This window comes from Oncorhynchus mykiss, chromosome 7, assembly GCF_013265735.2.
Source record: "Oncorhynchus mykiss isolate Arlee chromosome 7, USDA_OmykA_1.1, whole genome shotgun sequence".
Lineage (NCBI taxonomy): Eukaryota > Metazoa > Chordata > Actinopteri > Salmoniformes > Salmonidae > Oncorhynchus > Oncorhynchus mykiss.
The window spans coordinates 51462970-51485140 of NC_048571.1; the positions used below are offsets into that span (position 1 = coordinate 51462970).

Below are 22171 nucleotides of genomic sequence, written 5' to 3' on the forward strand. Positions count from 1 at the left end.
GCCATCTATATTTCCCTCCCTCATCATGCCAGCCCCTCCTGTAGCAAAGCACCCCTACCCATGATGCTGCCACCCCCGTGCTTCACGGTTGGGATGGTGTTCTTTGGCTTGCAAGCATCCCCCTTTTTCCTCCAAACATAACGATGGTCATTATGGCCAAACAGTTCTATTTTTTGTTTCATCAGACCAGAGGACATTTCTCCAAAAAAGTACGATCTTTGTCCCCATGTGCAGTTGTAAACCGTAGTCTGGCTTTTTTATGGTGGTTTTGGAGCAATGGCTTCTTCCTTGCTGAGCGGCCTTTCAAGTTATGTTGATATAGGACTCGTTTTACTGTGGATATAGATACTTTTGTGCCTGTCTCCTCCAGCATCTTCACAAGGTCCTTTGCTGTTGTTGTGGGATTGATTTGCACTTTTTCGCACCAAAGTACGTTCATCTCTAGAAGACAGAACACGTCTCCTTCCTGAGCGGTATGGCAGCTGCGTGGTCCCATGGTGTTTATACTTGAGTACTATTGTTTTTACAGATGAACGTGGTACCTGGAAATTGCTCCCAAGGATGAACCAGACTTGTGGAGGTCCACAATTTTTTTTCTGAGGTCTTGGCTGATTTCTTTTTATTTTCCCATGATGTCAAGGAAAGAGGCACTGAGTTTGAAGGTAGGCCTTGAAATACATACACAGGTACCCTACAATTGACTCGAATGATGTCAATTAGCCTATCAGAAGCTTCTAAAGCCATGACATCATTTTCTGGCATTTTCCAAGCTGTTTAAAGGCACAGTCAACTTGGTGTATGTAAACTTCTGACCCACTAGAATTGCGATACATTGAATTATAAGTGAAATAATCTGTCTGTAAACAATTTTGGGAAAAATTACTTGTGTCATGCACAAAGTAGATGTCCTAACCGATGTGCCAAAACTACAGTTTGTTAGACAAAAAAATTGTGGAGAGGTTGAAAAACGAGTTTTAATGACTTAAACATAAGTGTAAACTTCGGACTTCAAGTTAAACTTCGACTTCAACTGTATCTAAAACTTAAAATACAGAGTGATGCAACACATGCAGGAAAGCACCAGGAAGCTACATCAAAATGAACAAAGGAGAGTTGAGAGTGATTGCAGCGCCGTCTACTCTTCCACTCACTATGCTATGTTAAATATTTCACAAATACTTCACCAAGACAAATTAAATAATGGGTTATTAATGTCCATCAGCTTATGTTTCGTATAGGTGAACTAAGTTTACAGCTTTCATCTCAAGCAGAGTCATTAATGATTCACAGTCTCAATCTGGTCCTTATTTTATCCACTTCTTCACAAAACGGGGTAAAAATAGAGAAAGGGAGATTTCCCAGGGAGTGTGATGGTGGAGAGTAATGAGGGAGATGGAGCTCATCTTAGTGAATGTTCTGTCCTAACTGTGCCTGTGGGAACCCCTCTAAACGCTTGTTTAGTGAGACATACGGTAAGCAGGGCTGAACGAATGTTTTATCCACAGGCACCAAATGGGAAACCACACACCCAAACACGTGTATGAACACACACACCTACTGTATGCATGCACGCACACACTTACTTACACACACGCACACAAACACAAATATGTGCGCATACGCGGGCATGTGCGCACACACACACACACACACACACACACACACACACACACACACACACACACACACACACACACACACACACACACACACACACACACACACACACACACACACACACTCACACACAAACACACACACAGTGCAAATGTTTCATAGAGCCAACTTAAGGGAAATGGCACCCTATACTTTTAGATCTTAGCCCAAATGATAACGGTACTTCATAGGACATGCTGTACCCCCCTCTGTGTCCTGCTCATTAGATATTGACATACACGCCAGAGATGCCGCTAATCATATCCTTACAGTAGACACAACATATGGAAATAAAAGGAGGTTCAAGATGTCAAACAGCTTCCTGTAATAATGTATTAGACACAATAAGAAAAATGAAGGTTGGAAATACAATGGAGTAAAATACTGGGGTGTGTGGTATGTCTCTGGTAGTTAGGTATGTGGTGTGTTTCTCTGCTACTCGTTTTATCATGGTTGAAACCCCCAGAGAGAGAGCGAGAGATGTCAGGGAGGATTAGAGAGGTGGTGGGGGGTTTCAGTTGATACAATTAGTGCCGTGAGGAGCAGGTTAACCATTATGATCATATATGGCCATCCACTCACTGTTGACCCACTGGGGCTGTTGAAGCCCCATACACACTGAGTCATGGCAAACACAATATGATTCAGTCTACTGTATTTACAGCTTTATCTGAGAGAATTAACCAGTAATCTTTAGCTTCATTTAAAGAAAAAGTATGCCTATTTCAGTCCTCCAAAACCCATGATCAAGACACAAATAACCCACAAACAACCCTCCAAACAACATTAGGCTATTCTAGAAACACTGTGTTACAGTCTAATAAAGCCACATACCTGTTGATAGCTCTTGAGGAGTTACAATCTGCGGGGGAGAATGTAGAGTACTGAAATAGGTTCTCAAAGTTAAGACCCTTTTAAGGAGGAGGAGAGTGCTCTTCTGGTGCCTATTTTATAAGCCTGCCCTGTCCACGTTCTGGGAAGTGCTTTGCCATTGGCTTAAATAGGCACATTGGACACAGCTCTCTGTGCCAACGCCCATTGTGAAGGGCAGTCAGTCAGTCCAAATGGATTTGGACGCTGGGGGAAAATCTTGGATATAAGCGGAGATGTTAGATATGGAAGAGGGGTCTTTGAGGGTCAATCTCCATGCCTCTTAGGTTTGATCCACTGTCTGGACAAAGTGAGAGAGTGAGAGATCCAGCACTCCTCTACCCTCCTCCCCTTCCACCCTCCTTTGGTGCATTTGGGCTAAACCAATGACGACAGGGAACTCTCATCAATCGGTTTAAACGCTAAGTCAAGTGAGTGCACACAAACACCTGTACACACTCATCACATCATTTTGAAGGAATAGTCTGTCCAAAATTGATCACACACTATGCATCACGAACTGATCCTTTGGAAGAACAACACGATATTTGGAAGAACTATTCACTGACTCTTCAACAGAGCCCATAGAGGTGGCTGGATGTTGAAATAGTGGTCTCAGGTGAGGAGATGGGTCACATGCAGTCTCATATGGTGTTTCTACTGTATGTGAGTGGTGTCTGTACAGGTTGTACATGATTTGTGCCTACAGTATTCCAGTGAAACCAGAGAGGAGCAGAACTATGTGGGACTTGGCTCCTCCCCCTTTACCCTGAGTGTCTATTACACTGAGCACATTCAGAAAGCAAAAGTTTGGTCATCTTCAGTGCTGGGCACCATGTTGTTGCCGGTAAGCATTCCATTCATCCATTCATGATTTCTGGAGTACTATGGGGATAAAAAGGGATGCTCTGATTGGTGCTTACCTGGGATTGGAATGACAGGGATGCTCTCATTGGGCACTACTCTAGGAGAGCTACTGTCTTCCACGTAGAAATGAGCTGTCTGGAAACACCTCCTGAGAGAGAGAGAGAGAGAGAGAGAGAGAGAGAGAGAGAGAGAGAGAGAGAGAGAGAGAGAGAAACGCACACCATCAGTGACACGTTAGACCTGTGAATAATGTATCAACAATGACAATCCCCCCAAAGTAAACTCAGACGGCAATGGAAACACGGAACAGGATCAAGGTGTACTTTGAACTCCTCCGGAGCAGGCGAACATTAGCGTAAACACACAGTCACACACACACTCTCACAGCTCCCGCACCTCTCAAAGAGGTTGGGTTAAATGCGGAAGACACATTTCAGTTGAAGGCATCAGTTGTACAACTGACTAGGTATCCCCCTTTCCCTTTCCTCACACACAGTCAGAGTGAAGACTCGTAAAAACACTATGAGAATCCATTTGTTTTCAGTTTAAGCATACTGTACAGTGTATGTCTGACGTCAAACGATGATCAAGAGGGCAAAGTACACATAGAAACGCAATTTATGGAGGTGTGTCTGGAAAGACATCTAGCTCTAGACTAAGTACCAACTTCACGGAAGTGAACTGTACATAAACATATTGCACTGTACGCTTCAGCAAAGGGCTCTAACAGAGATAACAGCTACACTATGGAAACAATGGAAACAGTCAAAAAAAGAAACTGTTCCTCTCTTTAAACTCCCCAAAGTGAAAGAAAAACTAGCTTACTTATTTCTTCCTCAATGACACCACTTAAAAAGAGGATATAGGTGAGAACAGGAAAGGGGAGAAATAATCTTCGTAGGAGAGAGGAGCACAGGTCTGAGCTTGAACCAGAGGCTATATAACAAATACAGCGTAAAGTCACTGTCCGTGTGTGTCTATGGTCCTATTCCTACCTGTATTTTATGCAGAGTAGATTGCAGAAACGGGTCATCCTAGAGAGTGAAGAAGAGGAGAGACAGAACAGTCTTTGCCAGCAGCGTCTGCATGCTGCTGCTGAACCAGACCAGCGGATGAAGGAGAAGAGAGGAGGAGTAATGGGAGGAGAGAAGGGGAGGGCTTCCCTGTCCCCTCTGCTCTAACATTTATATTTGAGTCATTTAGCAGACGCTCTTATCCAGAGAAACTTACAGTAATAGTAAGTGCATACATTTTCATACGGGTCCCCCTTAGGAATCGAACCTACAACCCTGGCGTTGCAAGCACCATGCGCTACCAAGTCACACAGGACCACAAACAAGCCGGAAGAGCAGCGGCCTCTCTTTCTCTCTGTCTAGTAAGAGTTCCTGGATCCTTCCCCAGTAATTCTCTTGTGTGTTTATAGTCAGGCTCAGGGTTGGTTGACCTAATCTCAGACCAGTCATTACCAGGTCATTACTCATTGGCGAGCTTACTGTCCACAGGCAGCCAATGTGGTCCTGGTGGGGGAGGGGTTACATGGCAACATGGGGGTTGAGCCATGAGCTCCACTGCACAATAGGATTAGAATTGCCCAACACTCCCCTCTCATGCCTCAGACACCTGCGACTGCCCAGGAGACCTTGAGCTCAAGCCCCAACCGTTCGTCTGTGTATATGTGTGTGTATATGAATCGATATTCTTTTGTGTCAGATCCCCTGGGCCTCCAGTGTCTGGGGGGATGTCACCATCCAGACGACATCTCTGTAATACCAGGAACTTTATCTCTGACGCACACACACACACACACACACACACACACACACACACACACACACACACACACACACACACACACACACACACACACACACACACACTGTCATCTGATCTGCAGGACGCACAAAGGTAGGCTCAGTGCCCACTCTGTGCTTAGTTCAACCAGGCTAGGCAGGCTAAGCTGAGTCTAAATGCTAGGTTAACCCAACAGCCAGCCTAATCCTCCTTAGCTTGCTGCTGCAGCCATGAGCTCTGCCATATGTTCTCCTCAGAGGCCCCCTACAGGCCAGAGCCCTATGAATCCCACGGGTAAATGTTGCCCTCCAGGCACAGATCAAGGATGAGCTTAGCCTCCTGAAATCCTACAACCTTAACCATTAGGGTGGAAGCATAAAACTGACCTGAGATCAGTGCCTAGGGGCAGCTTCCTCCTGCTCTGCTGGGTCTCAACGAGGGGCTAATCATTTGGCCATGGCTGCGGACCTTTAACGGAGCCGAGGGTGGTGAGAACCAGAAAGGTCACGGCCCTCACTCAGAGGAGAGATGGTCTTTGAACCCAGGCTGGCATTAAACGCCTATTTCAAGTGCTATGATGGATGAGCTTTGATGATAAAGGCCTGAGGACAGACAATGCTCTATTCAGCATCATAAGAATCATATCAATCTTACAGTAGGAGATATTGGCTGAAAACTAGTGCTCATAACCTCAATGCTATGTAGATGATGCTTTTTGTGTGACAGTATTTGCAGATGGGAGAGTGTGTATGTATGTAAACAAGCTTGCTGTTAAATACATTCAAATGTCCATGCTCCCCACTACCCTGGCAGATGCAAAACCCACCGGGAGATCTCTGTGTCAGTTTCTCCCAGTGGCTGCTTGGTGTGTGTATTCTCACCCCTGACCCCCCCCATGGCTGAGGCTGTTCTGCTCCAGAGTGGAGCTGTGAAGGGGAGCAGATGGCCGGTCATACCCCTGGGCTTTAACCCATGAAGGGGGCAGCAGGGGTCTACTATAGGGCACTGGTGCTTCAGGGGAGAGCAGGGGAGAGCAGGAACCATAGCCAGCTCACACACTGAGAGACCACAGACAATGCTCTGGGGGCTGTTTGAATTAGCACTGGAGTGTACAAATCTCACAACGTCTGTTGACCAGCGCTGTCTGTAGCATTTCACCCTCCTTCAAACTATATCAACACGATCTGGGGAAACATTCTTCCTGACAGGTTTTATTCAGCTATGTGAGTGTGATGTGTCAGTGTTTGTTATGGTACCCACCTCCAGTAGACGAGCACGGCGAGCAGCAGGCTGAGGCAGACGAAGGTGAGGGCAGAGACCACCATCAGGGGGATGATCCACTCCATCCTGCCCACCCCGGGGGCACCCTGCCGGGTCAGGTTGGACAAGCTTGTCCTCTCTGAAGGAGGGGGAGACACAATCAGTCAGAATAACAGCAACATTTACTGGACAATACAGGAATACTGATCCGGAAGTGGAGAGGTAAGGCATGAGGTCAAAGACAAATTTAACTCAGCTTCACAAAGGTACAAAACAAGCCACAAACATTGATGTCTTAAAATTAGCTTGCCATCTTATCAACCAAAGACTCGTTGCTGGCCGATTTACCTTGGTAAAGTGCTGACAACATGATCGGACCAAACGTTTTCCCAGAAACCCCCTCGCTATGTAGACTGGTGTGGTACTATTCCATAATACCCAAAAAAGCTTGTGCTGTGAACCTTGAGCTGTGCCCACCAAAGAAACAGTAGCCTCTCTTCAAACCGAAATGCTACCAGTGACGATATATTCCTGTCCTTTCAAAGACAGGTATTCTAAAGTTAGCCACATTACCTGACAAAATCTATCAACATCATCAGCCCCTCAACCTACTGTATCTAGACTGGAGCTTTACACTGACAGAAACAACCCTGGATCACATCCAATAGGCCCACACAGGAGGAAAAACTGTTCACGATGACAAAGATGAATTGATATGGGCTATGTCTAGAACATCAACAATCAACACACCATCTTTTTATGTAGATAAGCCTGGTGCTACATAGCCAGGATGTCTTACTACCCAGATGCTCCACCATATCCCATCAATCCTGAGGCTCTAAAGCCACTGAGCACGCCCCCCTCCACGCTGCTCTGCTACCCTACCTACCCAGGGCTAGTTCTCCTGCGGTGCTGTTCCCGGCCCCCATGGCTTCACTCCGCAGCGGGAGCCCGGGCGGTAGCGGTAGTGGCACACTAGGTGTGGCCCTGGGAAGCAGAGACAACAGCCCCCTGCACTGCAGCACAGCCAGCCGCTACCACAGCTTCTCTCTCTCTCCCCACCATCCACACACACCAGGCAGGCAGGGGAACCATGATGTGCTGCTGTGCTCTCCTCTGCTCTGCTCTCTCCTGTCTGCCGCTCACGCTAACACGAGTCGTCCGGAAAAAACACGCCAGCGGAAGTGCACATGGACACACACGGGCACACACAGCCAGTCACAAACATGTACTGAAGGATACACACACACGCACACACACCAATGGTCTACATGACTCTAGTGACTCTACCCACACACTCACACATACAACACTGACACTCCAACGCTCACACACACTACATACGCTCACGCACACACATGCATATTGATGCCACACAAACACACACAAGCACACACACACACCAATGGTCTACATGTCTCTAGTGCCAGGCAGGGAGCTGTTAATGGAGCACAGGGTTTTTTCCCCTGCAGCTGCGGCTCTGCTCTGAGCTCGTGTCACTGGCTCTGAAAGTAGGCCAGCACTCAGCCTAAAGAGAACACAGAGGAGGGAGAGAAAAGGGGAAGGAGAGAGAGGAGGAATGGGAAACAACAAGGATGGAGAGAGGGAGAGTGAGAAAGACAACGAAAGAGAGAGAAACAGAGGTATAGAGGGAAATACAAGGAAGGAGAGAAAGAGAGGGAGTGGTAAAGACATAGAGTGAGAAAGCTGGGAGTGGGATAGATGAGGAAGTAGAGAGTGGGATAGATGAGGAAGTAGAGAGTGGGATAGATGAGGAAGTAGAGAGTGGGATAGATGAGGAAGTAGAGAGTGGGAGAGATGAGGAAGTAGAGAGTGGGATAGATGAGGAAGTGGAGAGTGGGATAGATGAGGAAGTAGAGAGTGGGATAGATGAGGAAGTAGAGAGTGGGATAGATGAGGAAGTAGAGAGTGGGATAGATGAGGAAGTAGAGAGTGGGATAGATGAGGAAGTAGATAGTGGGATAGATGAGGAAGTAGAGAGTGGGATAGATGAGGAAGTAGAGAGTGGGATAGATGAGGAAGTAGAGAGTGGGATTGATGAGGAAGTAGAGAGTGGGAGAGATAAGGGAATGGGAAAGAAGGAAGGAGAGAGAGGGGAGAGTCCTATCCTACAGAAACATGTATCAAACACACATCTTTAAACTGCAGTGGCAGTTTAAATGCTTTAACTGCCCTTACAACAGTCTCTCAGCATGTAGAGAGCTCTCCTGGGCAGATTGTTCACTTTACTGAACTCCACACCTACTGTATGTCATTCAGTATAACCTATGTGTGTAGTTGTTGATGTGGGTGTAAATGGGTATGTGTGGGTATGAAAAAGCCTCCCAACTGAACTATGGTGTGTCTAATTCAAGGCTGTCATATTCCTTTCCACTTTATAGTCATATTATTAAGAATCCCATACTGATGAAAGGAAAAAGACCACGTGGAGACAGGGAGTACTATTTGGTCTCGGATCCAACCCTGATGCCCTTTCATTATTTTACTCAGATTCAAGATGAATTGAAAAGTACCTACTATAATGAGTGATCTCACCTGTGTGTATGGAGAAAGGCCAGTGACTCTTGTTCCCTCCTGTGCTAGGTCTGAGAGTTGGGGAGGGGTTGTCTGGGGCGGGGAACTCTGCCGGGTCATTCCCTGGCTCCATGGTAGGGGGCACCAATGTGTCTGTCTCCACCGCGCTCTGTGTGTGTGTCACCAACGGGTCCTCCACAGCACGAGAGGGCGTAGTGCTGCAGGTGTTATTCTCCCCTGCTTCTCTTCCTTTCTCTTTAGCAGTCGAGGCTGGGGCGGCCGTGGGCGGCTCCTTCACCACCGTGCTGTTCGTCTGCTTCTCTACCTTGTCCGCCAATGTCACTTTCTTCTCTTTCGTCTCCTTTTCTTTCTCCTCCTCATCTTCCTCCTTATCCTCCTCTCCTTCCTTCTCTCCCTCCTCTCCCTCACTTTTTGCACCTTTCTCCCTGTCCTCAGCTCCCTCTCCGTTATCTTTGGCTGCGTCAGCACTCTGGCCGGCTGCAGGTTCGGTGGTGGGCTGTCGAGGGGGGGCCGTGGTGGGATTCTGTCTGGAGGCGGGGGCTTTGGTCGGCCACACAGAGCTAGGGAAGGAGGAGATGACCCCACCACTGAACCCCAGCCCAGCCAGGAGGGTACTGGTCACCACGGACGCCACCGTCGCCTGGCTACCACTGGAGGACGGGCCAATGCCCGTCGCCATGGAGACGAAGGAGAAAGGGAGGCCGGAGGAGGTCCAGGTGGAGGAGCCGGAGCTGATGGGAGCCATGTCAGCTGAAGAGGCCGGAGAGACGGTGGGCTAGAGAAAGAAACAATAGGCGAAAAGGGATGAGAGGGTAAGAGAAGGAGGGAAAAGAGAGAGAGACATGGCTGAGTTACACAACACCTCACATTATGTATCCCTTCCTACTTCCTCTTCCCGGCCCCCATGGCTTCACTCTGCAGCGGGAGCCTGGGCAGGAGTGGTAGTGGCACAATTGAGGTAGCCCTGGGAAGCAGAGACAACAGCCCCCTGCACTGCAGCACAGCCAACCGCGACCACAGCCTCTCTCTCTCTCCCCACCATCCACACACACCAGGCAGGCAGGGGAACCATGGTGGAAGAATATTTACATGCCTTATTAATCCATCAGTAATCATGTAAATGTAGAACTGTTTCATCATTTGAAAGGAGAAATAAGTCAAGAACATTATAAGCTATTTTCTGCTCAATATTGCGATTTCATTGACATCTGTGGACTGACAAGTAGGCTAATTGAGAGTATCTGAGTCACAGTGGATGCATGCTCTCCAGCACAGAGGTTTGATAATGATACAGTGCTGCTCCCTGCTGGAGAGAGGGAGTACTACAGAGTGTTCACTCAACACTCACCATCCCTGTTTTCACTATCCTTGTTCCTTCAAATATCCTGGTGGTGTTAGCTGAAAGGAGACCATAACATTAAAACGTGTTAACCGATGATAAAACAACATATGTTCTACTGAATAGACAGTGTAATACTGTATTGATTCTAGCTGTGCAACAAATCAACACAGGCATTTAGACAGACAAGAGATATGTGATGAGGAGGGGGAAGAGCAGAAACAACTCTGGATCACCAAACAAGACAACAAAGGAACAAAACAAGAGACAAAGAGATGTGAGATCAATAGAAACTGAGCGATGCAAAGTGACGGAAATACATACAGTTTGTTTTTACAAAAGTGAAAAGAAAAATTGAAGGAAAGAGGGTGATGAGGAGGATGATGACAATGAGGAAGAATCACCTCTGAAGAGCATGCTCTGGCTGAAGTCACTGCGCATGTCGCTCATACACACAGCCTGCACCCGGAACAGGTACAGCACGTCAGGAGACACCGGAGTGATGACAGCTTCCTGTAACACACAGAACCAGGGGACCGTCAGCAATACACAGGAGCACCACAAACATCTAGATGTGCACACTGACACAGGCGCATTAAAAGATCAATTGTGTCCCTGTGTTTTTGTCGGGGATCACAGACGGTTTGATCCAGAGAAACAAAAGGAGGATGTGGTTGACACAGCGAGGATCCATGCTCACACACACATAGTAATCATCTGTGCTCACACACACATAGTAATCATCTGTGCTCACACACACATAGTAATCATCTGTGCTCACACACACATAGTAATCATCCATGCTCACACACACATAGTAATCATCTGTGCTCACACACACATAGTAATCATCTGTGCTCACACACACATAGTAATCATCTGTGCTCACACACACATAGTAATCATCCATGCTCACACACACATAGTAATCATCCGTGCTCACACACACATAGTAATCATCCATGCTCACACACACATAGTAATCATCTGTGCTCACACACACATAGTAATCATCTGTGCTCACACACACATAGTAATCATCTGTGCTCACACACACATAGTAATCATCCATGCTCACACACACATAGTAATCATCTGTGCTCACACACACATAGTAATCATCTGTGCTCACACACACATAGTAATCATCTGTGCTCACACACACATAGTAATCATCTGTGCTCACACACACATAGTAATCATCCATGCTCACACACACATAGTAATCATCTGTGCTCACACACACATAGTAATCATCTGTGCTCACACACACATAGTAATCATCCATGCTCACACACACATAGTAATCATCCATGCTCACACACACATAGTAATCATCCATGCTCACACACACATAGTAATCATCTGTGCTCACACACACATAGTAATCATCTGTGCTCACACACACAGGAGGTGGAATCGTCTGCAGAACACTTCCCCTAAACCCATGTAGCTAGAAGGCTGTCTGCTATACTGGAGGAGTGTATGTACCATAGAAATAAGATAGATTCTAGTTCTATGGTGTGTACTCCTACACTTAGGGAGGGTGGCAAGAGCACATAGTAATGCACACACACACACACACACACACACACACACACACACACACACACACACACACACACACACACACACACACACACACACACAGCTATGTCTTACTATACTTGCGAGGACTTTTTGGGGACAAACAATTGATTCCCGTTCAAAATCCTATTTTCCCTTACCCTAAACCTAACCCTAACCACTAACCTGTAACCTTAACCCTAATTCTAACCCCTAAGCCTAAAATAGCCTTTTTACAAGTGAGGACCGGCAAAATGTATTCGCTACTCTAAATTTTAGTTGGTTTATTATTCTTGTGTGGACTTCTGGTACTCACAAGTATAGTAAACTGTGTACACACACACTTTTCTGGCTACCTTCCCGGAGAGGTCACACAGCTTAGCCTAGAATTCTGTTGTGGCTAAAAGGATGACATAACACAGCCTGCCCCCAAGACCCCAACACAGCACAGAAGGCATAGGTCACAAAATGAAGGTTAGAGAGTGGTGGGAAAATATACTCTCTCTCTCTCTCTCTCTCTCTCTCTCTCTCTCTCTCTCTCTCTCTCTTCCTCTCTCTCGCGGTCTCTCTCTCTCCTTTCCTTCTTTCTGTAGACAACAAACACTGGATTTACCACAGAGTATTGAGTGGTAAGATTGTGGCAACACTAGCAAAAATACATAAAACAACCGAAACCCTTTCTAATTAGGACGCAATGTAAATCACTCTGGCTGAATATGGGCGGTAGAGACAGGGCTGAATTACGCGTCACATCGTAATGTATCCTTTCCTATTTCCTCTTTATGGTGTACGCGTTCCAAATCACACGCCTGAACTATCCCCACGGCGGAGAGATGGAGGTCCAATCCACCGCTAAATGCATGAGGAATGGCTATTATCATAACTCACATTCTCTGGTGTCCGATCGCCAGGGAGGGCTCGCCGCACAACTAAATCTTACATTAAGTAATGGCGTTTGTTCTCCCCTCACCACCACCACCTCCTCCCTGATTTATGCATGTTCCGCACAGTTTAATTCAGTTAAGGATGTGTCTGCCCTGTTCCCAGGCGGTTATTACAAGTGGAGAGGGCTGTAAAGACCGACGGCAGGCAGCAGGCAGGAAGGCGGGGCTGGAGCAGGGTTGGAGTGGTTTAGTAGGCTTCTCCATGGATTCTAGCGACAGGTTTCATAAAGCCTGGCTGTACCGGGAGCCCCCTAATGGTGGTGGCCAGGGAACAGACAGAGAATACACATGGAAATGACTATCTGAAAAGAAAAGGAGGAGAGATGGAGGGAGAAAGAGAGAGAGAGAGAGAGAGAGAGAGAGAGAGAGAGAGAGAGAGAGAGAGAGAGAGAGAGAGAGAAAAGGGAAATATATGGAGATTGAGAGAAATAATAAAAAAGAGTGAGAGAACAGGAAGGAGTGGTGAGAGGAGCGAGAATGTCTGAGACAAGAGAGGCTGTGGTACATGGGGAGATTAGATTCTGTTAATGATGGGCAGCCCTCAAAGAAAAGAACCACCACGTCCCTCCTCTGTTCTCTCCTCCGCTGTCCCTTGTTCTCCCTCCCTCTATCAGCAGGCAGGAATCCCTCCTCATTAAATCCCAGCCCCCAAACGGAACACAATGGCAGGAGAGAAAAAGAGCTGTGGGTGTTTAAAATGCCAGTGCTGCTGCTGCTAAATGGCTGGGGGCGGCTCTGATCCTTACATTGGTGTTTCATAATGCAAGTTCCAAGGTCAAGCTACCAAAAGTGTCACTACAGTAGGTCTCCACACGCAGTCTAATACGCAGCCAATTTATCATCATTTTTCAGTCTACCTCACCAGTTTCTGCATTGTCACTGTGTGTGGCAGAGTAATTGGGGTGTGTTAATGTAGTGTCACTCATTCACTCACTGTCTTGAAAGTGTGTGTGTGTGTTATAGAGTAACTGACCAGTTTGTGTTAACGGTCAGTAACATTTGTGTGCATGTGCATGTGTGCGCGCGTGTGAGTGTAAACGGACCAGTTTGTTTTGGCTGTCGGTGACGTGTGTCTCCTCGTAGGACTCATCGTGTTTGGTCCAGCTGTAGGAAATGAGGAAGGAGATGATTGGCGGGTGGTAGGTGAACTCTGGCCGGGTCCATCGCACCACCAGGGCCGTGCGGTTCAGATGCTGCACCTTCATGTTGATGGGAGCACTGCTGCACACTGAGAGAGAGAGAGAGGGGAGGGAGAGAGAAAGCGAAAGAGAGAGAGAGAGAGAGTGAGGAAGAGAGGGAGAGAGAGGGGAGGGAGAGAGAAAGCGAAAGAGAGAGAGAGAGATTGAGGAAGAGAGAGAGAGAGAGAGAGAGAGAGAGAGGTGAGAAAGACAGGTACAGGGAGGGAGTAGGGGGATGTGGGAGACAAAAGAGAAGGGAAAAAGAAAGAGGGTCTTACACTGTGGTCCGACAACGATCTGGAATGTCAGACAAAGGACTGCTGGAGGACAGGAGAACCCACCACACACGCATGGACACACATATGTATGCATATTCACCCCTCACACACACATACAGTACGTGTAGGCACTTGAGATCGATGAAAGAGCGAGAGATGCAATGAACAGAGAGCGAGAGAGATACCGAGGAGAGTGAGAGTGGGGAGTTTGAGGTAGCTCTGTGACTTATGGAGCTGTTCCACCAGACAGCAGCATCCGTCTTAGGGCTAAAACAATACAGGCTCATATATACGTGCCTCCAGGCCTTCCATCTAGGTTTTATATCTCCCTATTCCCTATATATATGTATGCCTCCATAAATCACAGTTCATAAGCAGTGTTGTTCCCTCATGTGGCCACTAGATGTCTCTGTTTAACCAGTAAACAGAGTGCCGAGTCCTCAGCTCTGCAAGGTGTTGCACGGCGTCAAAGACAGCTCCATGGCTCTGTAGTCTCCACAACAGAGGGGTTCATTACTGGTCATGTCAGAAAGCTGAAAACATCACTTCAATAATCAAACCCTGTTTTATTCACAGGGAAATCTTCCGGAGAGCTGCTTTATTTCTCCCAGAAGTCCCTCACCTGAACAGACGTCATTCCACCCATTGAAGACAGACTAGACAAAAGAACCAAATGCTGCCTACATTTCTATCATCAGCTTTATTATTAATAATAGTCCGAAGATGAATTCAACATACTATCTAAACAAACAGCCTTGATATGTATGAGTACATTCACTGTTATTGTGGAATGATAAAGCAGGCTCATGAGAATAGCCTGTTATGAGTTGTGTGTGACTAAATTCATTAGTCATAAATAGCAGCAATGCGGTCATCCAATAATATCCTGATGAATAGCGGCTGTGGTTTGGCATTATTAAAGTGATTAGTCTCTCCCCCTGTACTGTCGCCTGGCTGGCTGGCTGAGCCAATGGAACCTGTTTGACCTCCACACACACATGGTGTCCTCTAGATAACACCCAGCTGTGGTGGGTCAGCCTGCACTGTCACTCAGCACGTGTGTGTGTGAGAGAGAGTGAGAGAAATAGAAAGACAAGAGAGAAAGGTGAATAGGGGACAGTAGGTAAGGGGGCATCGCTGTGATGAATGGCATAAGAGGATCTCTCCTTCATCCCTCCCAGGCCCCATAGCCCCTCATGACTCCACTCTGATAGCAACAAGATCTCACGATCTCACTTCAGTATTCAACGTTTGTCCAGAGGGTGGTGGGGGGGGGTAAATGTCAAGACTGAACGATTAAATTTAGCGATTCATTCCGACTGGTTAACGTAAGGGTTAAGGTTTGGGATAGGGTTAAAATATATACAGTACTGTGCAAAAGTTAAGCAGGTGTGAAATAATGCTGTAAAGTAAGAATGCTTTCAAAAATAGACATGTTAATAGGTTATATTTATTAATTAACAAAATGCAAAGTGAGTGAACAGAAGAAAAATCTACATCAAATCAATATTTGGTCTGACCACCCTTTGGCTTTAAAACAGCATCAATTCTTCGAGGTACACTTGCACACAGTTTTGAAGGAACTCGGCAGGTAGGTTGGCCCAAACATCATGGAGAACTTACCACAGTTCTTCTGTGGATTTAGGCAGCCTCAGTTTCTTCTCTCTCTTCATGTAATCCCCGACAGACTCAATGATGTTGAGATCAGGGCTCTGTGGGGACCATACAAACACTTCCAGGACTCCTTGTTCTTCTTTACGCTGAAGATAGTTCTTAATGACTTTCACTGTATGTTTGGGGTCGTTGTCATGCTGCAGAATACATTTGGGCCAATCAGATGCCTCCCCTGATGGTATTGCATGATGGATAAGTTTCTGCCTGTACTTCTCAGCATTGAGGAGACCATTAATTCTGAACAAATCCCCAACTCCATTTGCAGAAATGCAGCCCAAAAACTTGCAAGGAACCTCCACCATGCTTCACTGTTGCCTGCAGACACTCATTTGTGTACCGCTCTCCAGTCCTTCGGCGAACAAACTGCCTTCTGCTACAGCCAAGTATTTAAACTTTTGACTCATCAGTCCAGAGCAGCTGCTGCCATTTTTCTGCACCCCAGTTCCTGTGTTTTCGTGCATAGTTGAGTCGCTTGGCCTTTTTTCCAAGTCGGAGGTATGGATTTTTGGCCGCAAATCTTCCATGAAGGCCACTTCTGATCAGACTTCTCTGGACAGTAGATGGGTGTACTAGGGTCCCACTGTTTTCTGACAATTCTGAGCTGATGGCATTGCTGGACATCTTCTGATTGCGAAGGGAAGTAAGCATGTGTCTTTAATCTGCTGCAGTAAGTTTCCTTGGCCGACCACTGTGTCTACGGTCCTCAACGTTGCCCGTTTCTTCTTCAAAAGAGCTTGGACATCTGGACATCTATAAAGCCCGTCTGCCTTGACATTTCTGCCTGGGAGAGACCTTGCTGATGCAGTATAACTACCTTGTGTCTTGTTGCTGGGCTCAGTCTTGTCAGGGTGTATGACTTGACAGTAAACTGTCTTCAGCAACCTCACCTTGTTAGCTGAGTTTGGCTGTTCCTCACCCAGTTTGGCCGTTCCTCACCCAGTTTGGCTGTTCCTCACCCAGTTTGGCGGTTCCTCACCCAGTTTGGCTGTTCCTCACCCAGTTTGGCTGTTCCTCACCCAGTTTTATTCTTCCAACACAGCTGTTTCTGTTTCAGTTAATGATTGTGTTTCAACCTACATACTGAATTGATGATCATTGGCACCTGTATGATATAATGGTTTACTCATACACCTGACTATATGCCTAGAAAATCCCTGACTTTGTGCAAGTGTACCTACAAGAATTGATGCTGTTTTGAAGGCAAAGGGTGGTCACACCAAATATGGATTTGAATTAGATTTTTCTTCTGTTCACCCACTTTGCATTTAGTACATTGATAAATATATTCTATTAGCATGTATTTTTGAAAGCATTCTTACTTTACAACATTTTTTCACACCTGCCTAAAACTTTTGCACAGTACTGTACCTAGCACTGGGATTGAACCTGCGATCCTCAGAGCTGTAGCTCACGGTTCAAGCACTTTCTCTATCCCCATCCTCAACACCCTAGCAAGCCGCAAGCCTACTAGGTGGTAATAGGCGCTCACGTTGACCCTAGTGGATGGTACTGAAGGCATCTCTTGACATCCTGGGGACCTGGACAAACGTATAATACTGCAGTGGTCTGGTGTGACCTGGCTGCTGATATATGGGAGATGGCAGCAATAGTACAGCAGAGTGCACACTAAGTTATTTCAGAGCACCTAAATGAATTCTAAATGAATTCTAATTGTGACCATTACTGCGATATTGGGCTCTCCAGGACCTGGTAATGTTTCCTGATCCCTTTTTCATAAGCAGCCATTCTACAGGCCAGCAGGCTGGATCCAGGTGAGAGAATAGAATAGCTCCTTGACCAGAGACTTCTAAGTAGTCACTCAGTTCTTCACTGGAGCAGGATATAGCATACCATTCCCCTTTGTGTTTCAAGGGCAGAGTAAAGAGTAAAGGAATTCCGACACACACACACACACACACACACACACACACACACACACACACACACACACACACACACACACACACACACACACACACACACACACACACACACACACAGGGGAAAGGTAGTGATGGCAAAGGAAACATCATTCTTTCATACTGGCTACCAAAGAGGAGAGGAGGTCTCTTAAGAGATGTGAGAAGCAGTTTAAAGGCGGAAGGTGATCTGTGGCCCTGCGCTTACCTGACCATGCTGGTAGATGAATGGCTAATTTGAAGGAGTAAGAGGACAGTGAGAGAGCCAGCTACCTTACTGGAACTTCAAAGAGCTCACTTCAGGATGTATGTCACACAACTAAATAATTAGAACATTCCTGCGGGGTCAGAACTATGTAATAGCTACAGGTAACTGCCAAAATAAAGGAAACACGTCAGTAAATGAGGGATACAGAGTGTACTGAAAGCAGACACTTCCACGCAGGTGTGGTTCCTGAGTTTATTAAGCCCTTAACATCTCATCATGAAACAAAAATGCTCAGATGCCCATTATATGAGCTACCATGGCTAGAAGAAGAGATCTCAGTTACTTTGAAAGAGGGGTCTCAAATGAGCATAGGGGTTTTAATGTGTGTATGTGTGTGTTGTGTGTGTGTGTGTGTGTGTGTGTGTGTGTGTGTGTGTGTGTGTGTGTGTGTGTGTGTGTGTCTCAGTTACCAGATCTCAACCAAATTGAACACTTATGGGAGATTCTGGAGCGGCGCCTGAGACAGTGTTTTCCACCAACATCAACAAACACCAAATGATGGAATTTCTCGTGAAAGAATGGTGTCTCATCCCTCCAGACACTTGTAGAATCTATGCCAAGGCACATTGAAGCTGTTCAAAAACTAACTCAGTGTGTTATGTCAGCTGACCTGCATTAAACCATGGCTTGCCATACCTTTGCTTGTTGTCTCTTAAAATCCTAACTACTGTAGGGGGGTTGGGAATAGATCCAACACCAGACCCTCCATCCCCTTCTAAGCCCACTCCAAACCCTTGTGTTTGTGGAACAGATCAGTTCTGGGTTAATTCACCCCGGCTAAAGCCACTGGAGCTCATTTCACCCCTTAGGCTTCAATTCCACGCCTCTATTCTTGGAAGGAACGACAGCCATCACACACTCTCCATCCCAATTATCATCCACCCCTCCATCCCATCACTCTCCGGGTCACAGCTCGCTGTGCCGCCAATCAATTTCCCACGCCCATAAATGGAAAAAAATAATTGTTTGATGGATGATAAAGAAAATCTTTTAAGCTTTTTTTCTGTGGATTAGTGAGTTATTGAAGAGCACATCAATTAATTCTAAATGAATTCTAATTGTGATAATTACTGAGATATTGGGCTCTCCAGGACCTGGCAATGTTTCCTGATTTCCCTTTAACATTAGCAGCCATTCTACAGGCCAGCAGGCTGGATCCAGGTGAGAGAATAGAATAGCTCCTTGACCAGAGACTTCTAAGTAGTCACTCAGTTCTTCACTGGAGCAGTTCACACAGAGGCTTGCGAAAGTATTAACAACCCTTGGCATGTTTCTTATTTTGTTGCCTTACAACTTGGAATTAAAATTGATTTTTTGGGAGGTTTGTATCATTTGATTTACACAACATGCCTACCACTTTGAAGATGCAAAATATGTTTTATTGTGAAACAAACAAGAAATATGACAAAAAAACAGAAAACTTGAGCGTGCGTAACTATTCACCCCCCCAAAGTCAATACTTTGTAGGGCCACCTATTGCAGCAATTACAGCTGCCAGTATCTTGGGGTATGTCTCTATAAGCTTGGCACATCTAGCCCATTCTTTAAGGCAAAACTGCTCCAGCTCCTTCAAGTTGGATGGGTTCGGTTGGTGTACAGCAATCTTTAGGTCATACCACAGATTCTCAATTGGATTGAGGTCTGGGCTTTGACTAGGCCATTCCAAGACATTTAAATGGTTCCCCTTAAACCACTCAAGGGTTGCTTTAGCTATATGCTTAGGGTCATTGTCCTGCTGGAAGGTGTACCTCCATCCCAGTCTCAATTCTCTGGAAGACTGAAACAGGTTTCCCTCAAGAATTTGCACCATCCACCATTCCTTCAATTCTGATCAGTTTCCCAGTCAATGCAGATGAATGACATCCCCACAGCTGTTCTCTGGGTGATGAGAGGTGTTGGGTTTGCGCCAGAAATAGAGTTTTCATTGATGGCCAAAAAGCTCAATTGTAGTCTCATCTGACCGGAGTACCTTCTTCTATATGTTTGGGGAGTCTCCCACATGAACACCAAACGTGTTTGCAATTTTTTTTCTTTAAGCAATGGCTTTTTTCTGTCCCCTCTTCCATAAAGTCCATCTCTGTGGAATGTACGGCTTAAAGTGGTCCTATGGACAGATACTCCAATCTCCACTGTGAAGCTTTGCATTTCCTTGATGGTTATCTTTGGTCTCTTTGTTGCCTCTCTGATTAATGCCTTCATTGCCTGGTCCGTGAGTTTTGGTGGGCGGCCCTCTCTTGGCAAGTTTTTTGTAGTGCCATATTCTTTCCATTTTTTAATAATGGATTTAATGGTGCGCCGTGGGATGTTCAAAGTTTCTGACATTTTTTAATAATCTAACCCTGATCTGTACTTTTCCACAACTTTGTCCCTGACCTGTTTGGAGAGCTCCTTGGTCTTCATGGTGCCGCTTGCTTGGTGGTGCCCCTTGCTTAGTGGTGTTGCAGACTCTGGGGCCTTTCAGAACAGGTGTACAGTTGAAGTCAGAAGTTTACAAACACTTAGGTTGGAGTCATTAAAACTCGTTTTTCAACAACTCCACAAATTTCTTGTTAACAAACTATAGTTTTGGCAAGTTAGGTCAATTTAAAAGCAAAAAAAGCAAATACTAATTGAGTGTATGTAAACTTCTGACCCACTGGGAATGTGATGAAAGAAATAAAAGCTGAAATAAATAATTCTCTCTACTATTATTCTGACATTTCACATTCTTAAAATAAAGTGGTGATCCTAACTGGCCTAAGACAGGGAATGTTTACTTAAATGTCAGGAATTGTGAAAAACTGAGTTTAAATGTATTTGGCTGAGGTGTTTGTAAACTTCCAACTTCAAGTGTATATATAATGAGATCATGTGACAGATCATGTGACACTTAGATTGCACACAGACTTTATTTAACTAATTATGTGACTGAAGGTAATTGGTTGCACCAGATCTTATTTAGCGGCTTCATAGCAAAGGGGGTGAATACATATGCACTTTTCCTTTTTCTAAATGTATTTTTTATTTGAAAGTAATTTTTTTCATTTCACTTCACCAATTTGGACTATTTGGTGTATGTCCATTACTTGAAATCCAAATAAAAATACATTTAAATTACAGGTTACAGGTAAATTACAGGTCTAAAATATGAAAAACGCCAAGGGGAATGAATACTTTTGCAAGGAATAGTTTTCAAAAGCCAACTGACATTTACTCCTGACCTGTTGCACCCTCGACAACCACTGTGATTATTATTATTTGACCCTGCTGGTCATCTATGAACATTTTAACATCTTGGCCATGCTCTGTTATAATCGCCACCCGGCACAGCCAGAAGATGGCCACCCCTCATAGCCTTGGTCCTCTCTAGGTTTCTTCCTAGTTTTTCCTAGACACCGTGCTTCTACACCTGCATTGCTTGCTGTTTGGGGTTTTAGGCTGGGTTTCTGTACAGCACTTTGAGTTATCAGCTGATGTAAGAAGGGCTTTATAAATCAATTTGATTTGATTTGCAAGGCACTGTTGCATACCATTCCCCTTTGTGTTTCAAGGGCAGAGGGGATGGAGCAAAGGATGCACACACACACACACACACACACACATGTACACACATGTACACACATGTACACACATGCACACACATGCACACATGTACACACACACACACACACACACACACACACACACACACACACACGCACACGCACTTAAAAACATAGAGCAAAATTCATTTTCAGCCTGATCGCTTTCACAGAGGTGAGAGGCACACGGGTCCGGCAACACATCGAGCTGGAGGTAGAGAAAGGCTGCAGTCTGGTCTTCATTTGATGGAATTGTGTCATTTGTCAGTTGTGACACACAATGAGCTATGAGGAAGAGTGCTGGATTGGAACGTTCCCTTTCTACTGGGCTCCTTGAGGAAGCATGATGCTAGCACATTGTGATTGTGCTTTCCTTGTGTCGTACAATTTTGGAAGCACTGAAGCGCACGCACACACGCACGCACACACACACACACACACACAA

General features: G+C 45.7%; 1 protein-coding gene across 1 annotated transcript in view; it reads right to left on the reverse strand.

Moving 5' to 3' along the window:
- Positions 1-22171, reverse strand: part of ptprga (protein tyrosine phosphatase receptor type Ga) — a 277448-nt gene that overhangs the window by 13939 nt on the left and 241338 nt on the right. The window contains exons 9-14 of the mRNA XM_036983482.1: positions 13893-14077; positions 10744-10852; positions 10349-10398; positions 9001-9775; positions 6445-6583; positions 3450-3541 (exon numbers count right to left, since the gene is read on the reverse strand). Coding sequence (XP_036839377.1) covers positions 3450-3541; positions 6445-6583; positions 9001-9775; positions 10349-10398; positions 10744-10852; positions 13893-14077 — 1350 coding nt within the window. The remainder of the gene's footprint in view (positions 1-3449; positions 3542-6444; positions 6584-9000; positions 9776-10348; positions 10399-10743; positions 10853-13892; positions 14078-22171) is intronic.